General features: G+C 33.5%; 1 protein-coding gene across 1 annotated transcript; it reads right to left on the bottom strand.

The window, feature by feature from the left end:
* Positions 1-508: 508 nt before the first annotated feature.
* Positions 509-5,077, bottom strand: LOC139818878 (leukotriene A-4 hydrolase-like). The gene is made up of 7 exons (XM_071787890.1): positions 5,061-5,077; positions 4,866-4,978; positions 4,673-4,725; positions 4,466-4,577; positions 4,327-4,395; positions 3,790-4,069; positions 509-3,704 (listed from the first exon to the last, which is right to left on the bottom strand). The coding sequence occupies exons 3-7, from the start codon at positions 4,687-4,689 to the stop codon at positions 3,307-3,309; spliced, it is 876 nt and encodes a 291-aa protein (XP_071643991.1). The 5' UTR covers positions 4,690-4,725; positions 4,866-4,978; positions 5,061-5,077; the 3' UTR covers positions 509-3,306.
* Between the last annotated feature and the right edge of the window lie 355 nt (positions 5,078-5,432).

Below are 5,432 nucleotides of genomic sequence, written 5' to 3'. Positions count from 1 at the left end.
GGTGGTTCTCATTAGCAGACCGCACCGGGGGTGTCCTGGCGTCCCTCCGCGCGCTTTTCCGCTCTCTGCCTCTCTCGTTTCCAACCGTAATTCCACCAGCGTGCTGGATCCTCCAGGTGCTCGTGAACGTCGAGGGACGATCCTCAGCTGCCCGCCCACGCTAAACGCCTACCAGTTAATCTTCTCATTCATTCGTACAAAGGTCATGACTAATGACCACGGGTATACAAGCGCGCGGTATACAATGAGATTTACTTCCTTGTGCCGGACGTTTTCCTTCAGTCCCTTCTGTACCGATAGCCGTTGCTAATTTCTTTGAGAGCTTTTGTTGCCGGGCGAAAAATGAACGGGAAATAAAAACTTGACAAAGTTCGCTCAGAAATCTGAAAATTTCGCAGGTAACAGAATAGTTTTTGTACATTTGCCGCCCTCGCATATATATTATGCGTAATTGCCAATAATAGTTTGTGTGACCGAAAAGGGACAATAAGATATAATCACATACACATTTGTGATAGATGTTCTATCCTATATTATACAGCACATATTACAATAGAGTGTGTTATAACATATTTTTATTTACACCGTACTGCCCCCATATATTATGCACGTAAGACCAATAATCACCAATAGTATTTTGTGACCGAAAAGAGACAGTAAAATATGATCCCACACACATTTAGGATACATATTTGATCTTTACTAGACACACAGACGCGCGCTATTTGGCTTTAATATTATATACTGTCACTATTACACTATTAATCTTTATTTTAACATATCTATGCAGAATAGTTAAAGGAATAGAATTACATATGAACAATTATTCAGTTCTATTTAGAAGATATTGATGACTTTAATATCATACAAAAAATTACACAAAAAATTCTTCTAATACATTTATTTACTTTCTTTAATTTTTCTCTTCAATATTTTATTGTTTGTAATAAATTTCGAATAGTTCTTACTAAAATATAAATTGTATGTATATAGGACAGAATATAATATAAATTATTACGTCATAGAACAGGCCTGCAGCTGCTTTGCACTTTTCAGCCGATTTTACCTACAACATCCTCACTCCTCGCGTTTCGTAGCATCTAGGCTGTTTGCGGAAACATAAAAGATGCTTGAGCTCAGGGATATATTACACAGAGAAAAAAAAATGTATTGTACGGACTAAATTTGTATAGTTGTTGATCCAATAGTTGATTCAACAATTATTAAGTTGTACTAACATAAGAGAGGTATAGTCATTTTATAGTTTATTCATGTCATCCATCAACATTTTTTAAATCAAGAATTAGTTAATTTAACAATGTTTAGTTAAACCAACTAATGTTTAGTTGAATATATCAAACTAAATATTTTATTTGGATGAAACACATTTTGCATTTTTCAACAAATTTTTGTTCTCAGTGTAGCTATAAATAGCGCGCACGCGCGCACCTCTGTGTGTGTGTGTGTGTGTGTGTGTGTGTGTGTGTGTGTGTAATAGAATATACATATATATTACATATTATATAATTATACATATGCATATTACATGTATTTTAATTATATAAATATATATATGTATAATATATTATATTGTATAATTATATATGTATTTTATATATACACATATAATAATAACAACTATGACCAGTGAACAACGCGCACAAGTCTCACACAGGCATACAATTTATAATTAATACCTTCTCTTAGCTCGATCCTTTTATGGTTTCATCATGAACAACACATATGCTACGAAACGAGAGGAGGGAAGTTAACAGTGAGCAATATCGACAAAAAAATGCAAATCGGCCGCAGACCTGTATGTCAGAATATTAACAACGTGTGATTATATTGTATCAATCAGGACAAACTTATTTGAACTTTTTGATTTGACATATCATCTTCCATCAGTTAATATATATAGGACATTTGTTTAATCATATTGTATCATCCAATTTAACCTTAAGAATAGATTCCAATTCTTTTATGGTTTTGGGAAGCATTTTATTATGTCTACTCTCATCTTTACACCATGAAATGGCCAAGTTAAGAGTTGCTGTCCATTCGTACAAATCGCGGAGTATTGGGCAGGCATATTTTGGCATACAATATTCGCAGGCAAACTCTAAAGCCGGCGTTTGCATTCTTAACCATTTACTTTTGATACACAAACGCAGCCAGAGAAACCTGCGAGATACGTGCGCGATATGTTACTCAACTACAAAACAATTTGAATATAGAAAAGTATATTTACCTTATTTCACAAATCTCCTGGTCATGCAGAAACGCATATTCTAGTATACATAACTTGCATATCGGCAGAATCGTAGGCAATGCATGCACATAGGTTAAAAATTATATTTTAACAAGATTATTAGTAAGGCTTAATGCTGCAATCGGACCAAACAACACTTTTCTTGTTTCTTGTGCGATCCACCAATCCGCCATAAAGTGCCAATCAATTTTCCTTATGGAATACAAATGCGAATTGGGGAAACCTGATCCACACACAAAACCATTTTTTCCAATCTACAGAATTTAATACCTAGCCACAAGATAAGTTGTTATTCGCTGCTTAATAAAATAAAATTAAGAACTACAGTTTATTTGCATAAAAATCATATTACCTCGATTTTATCGGTATCATCAAAATATCTATACAGGTATTTCTTAAAACGAACATTCGTTTGGATTACAGACTAGCGATGATCACTTAAATAAGATATAAGAAACTGTTTGAAAACTGCGGGTTCACCTAAGATATGTTGTAAGTAGGTAATTCAAAAACAAACACTCTTTTTCCGGCACACACTTTTGATAATATTCATGGGCAAAACACCGATCAAATCAGGTGTTAAAGAGACGTCATGTAAATTTAACTGTAATAGTAATTCAATTTCAGAAAATGGTATAGTAAGTGTGTATAAGTAGAAATGGATATAAAGTGGAAAGCGCACGTATATAAAGTAGAAAATAATATATTATTAATCAATGTATTTAATACATTTCTTTCTGTAATTTTATCCAAAGCAAAATTAATAATTTACCATATTTAGTAAATTGTTAATGCCTTTTATTTCTAGAAATTCGTGTATTTCTTTGTTGACTATATTATCTGTAGAGTTCCTATAAATGAATGTACTAAAATTTTTATGCAACACGTGCATGGAAAGTGCCCCATTACGCACGCTACGCGTGCGTGATAGACCACTTTCCAGGCACTTGCAACATAAAATAGGGTGTGTAAGCCGTGCGTAAAGATGAAAATTCCCGGGTGCGGTTACGGCACTCGCCTTCGGCTCGTAAACATTACCGCACTGTTTTGACTCGTGTATGGAATCGGCCATCCGTCGCACAGATGACGCGCGCGCAATAATGGGCCACTTTCCACGCACTTTGTAATATAAAATAGGGTGTGTAACACGTGCGGGTTGAGAATTGGACACTCGTGCGGGTGATCGCACTTCTCAACTTCCCGCACTTGTTATACAAATAACTATAAATCAACCACAAGTGTTGGAAATTTGCAATCGTAACTATCCTTTTTATCCAGCTCTCAATGATGTTTTGAACAATTGTATTGATCATAGAGTAATGATCTTCAAGTACAGTTGACGACACGAATGTCACACAAGGACATTGCATATCGAATTCCGGCATATTTGGTGGAAGCACACATATGTTAAAAGGAATAAGATTGACAGTTCCTTATAAAAGAAAGTGCATATGAACATATAAACATATTATACAATATACATATAACTGAAACGATAAATTAGGTTGACATATTACCCGAGATACGATGCAAATGTTCGTTGATGATATACAGAATGTCCATAATTTTATTAACAGCCATTATATTCTGATGAAGATATTTCTTTTCAGTCCACAAGTTGCAGCCTACATGCGCACACCTTCCGAGTATTTTCACCTCTTTTAGTGAACCTACTATAATATACATCGCATACGATGGTATGTTTGGTGTTACAGAAAATATGTATATAACTCGGTTATTTTCATAAATTTCTCTTTTAGAAAACCCAGGCATCATAGCGTTGAAACCCACAGAAATCTAAAAAATGTAAAGTAAACATCAATAAAAATTGAATGGGAAAACCATTCTGTAAATAGTTAAAGCAGTAAATATAAAAAGTATGAAATTATTGCAATATAATTGCAATTTTATATGCTCACATTTTCCTCTCCAACATATATTATACTTTTAACTTTGACGTTTTATTACTTTTATTAATAATATCAATATCAATCAATCAGACATTACCGTGCTTACAAATAATTATAAAATGCATATTGTGTTTAAATTCTTACCTCTGAATCGAATGTGATTTTGCGTGATGGTGTATCCTGGCAGGGAAATATAGCTTTGGTACATGTAAGCTGAAAATATTGATTTGTGAGTGCAATACACATTAATACAGAAGATATTAATTATTTTTTTATAATTCACCTTGCTGTTAGATATTAAGAGGGGATGTGTACCATTGGAAGTTTGATCAGGTTTTAGCCAATACAATGCAGGAGAATTTGAATTTGTTTCATATTCAATCTGAATTTTATGTCTGAAAATACGATATCGTCATATATATAAAATATAAAATATTTGTATCAATAATTTCAAAAATCTATGTGTTTGTCAAACATATTCTATACTTACTTATTACTAACTCTCATTCGACCTGTACTATCCACGTTGGGTATCTTAATAATCTGTCAAAGTTATCATGATTTGTATTAGTATTTTCTAAACTTATCCCAGTAGAAAGGTGTGTGACGCTAAATTACCGCTTGATATTACATATTAATGATAAACTGAAATATATTTAAATTAAAAGAAAATGTTTACTAACTACTTCGTCACACAACGTTGTCTCGTCTATTGTCAATATTGCCTTGCCCTTAAGAACTTTATGATAAAAATCAACTGATAATTCCAAGCGAATATGAGTCACAACAGTGAGGTCTAATAAATAACAATTTATAGCAATTAAAATGTAATATTTAAATACTTAACGAGGCAATATATAAATAATAATTATAAGTACGTGACAAGAAGGCGGTAGTGTGGTAGAGCGCCAGACTCGTAATCTAAGAAACCAGGTTCGAGTCCACTTGAGCACGTAAACATGGAATTTATTTTCCAAAAGCTGATGCGCCCTTCGTGCGAGAAAGGCTCTTGTGCGGAGCAAACTGGGCTCCGTCTTTCGGGAAGAGACGTTAAGTCGTTGGTCCAAAGAGTTAAGTGAGAGGAGAAAGGTAGTGATGGATGAGAATTGTAACCCTACGGGGATCGATTAAAACTTCCATTTTATATATAAGAAGTACGTGACAAGAAAATAATACATTACAATTACAAATATAATTTTAGAACTCTACAGGATAGTTTTTAGTAGAGAAATTGCAAGAATGTTATGAAA

Source organism: Temnothorax longispinosus, chromosome 9, assembly GCF_030848805.1.
Source record: "Temnothorax longispinosus isolate EJ_2023e chromosome 9, Tlon_JGU_v1, whole genome shotgun sequence".
In the NCBI taxonomy this organism is placed as follows: domain Eukaryota; kingdom Metazoa; phylum Arthropoda; class Insecta; order Hymenoptera; family Formicidae; genus Temnothorax; species Temnothorax longispinosus.
This window is presented reverse-complemented; position numbering and strand designations above follow the sequence as displayed.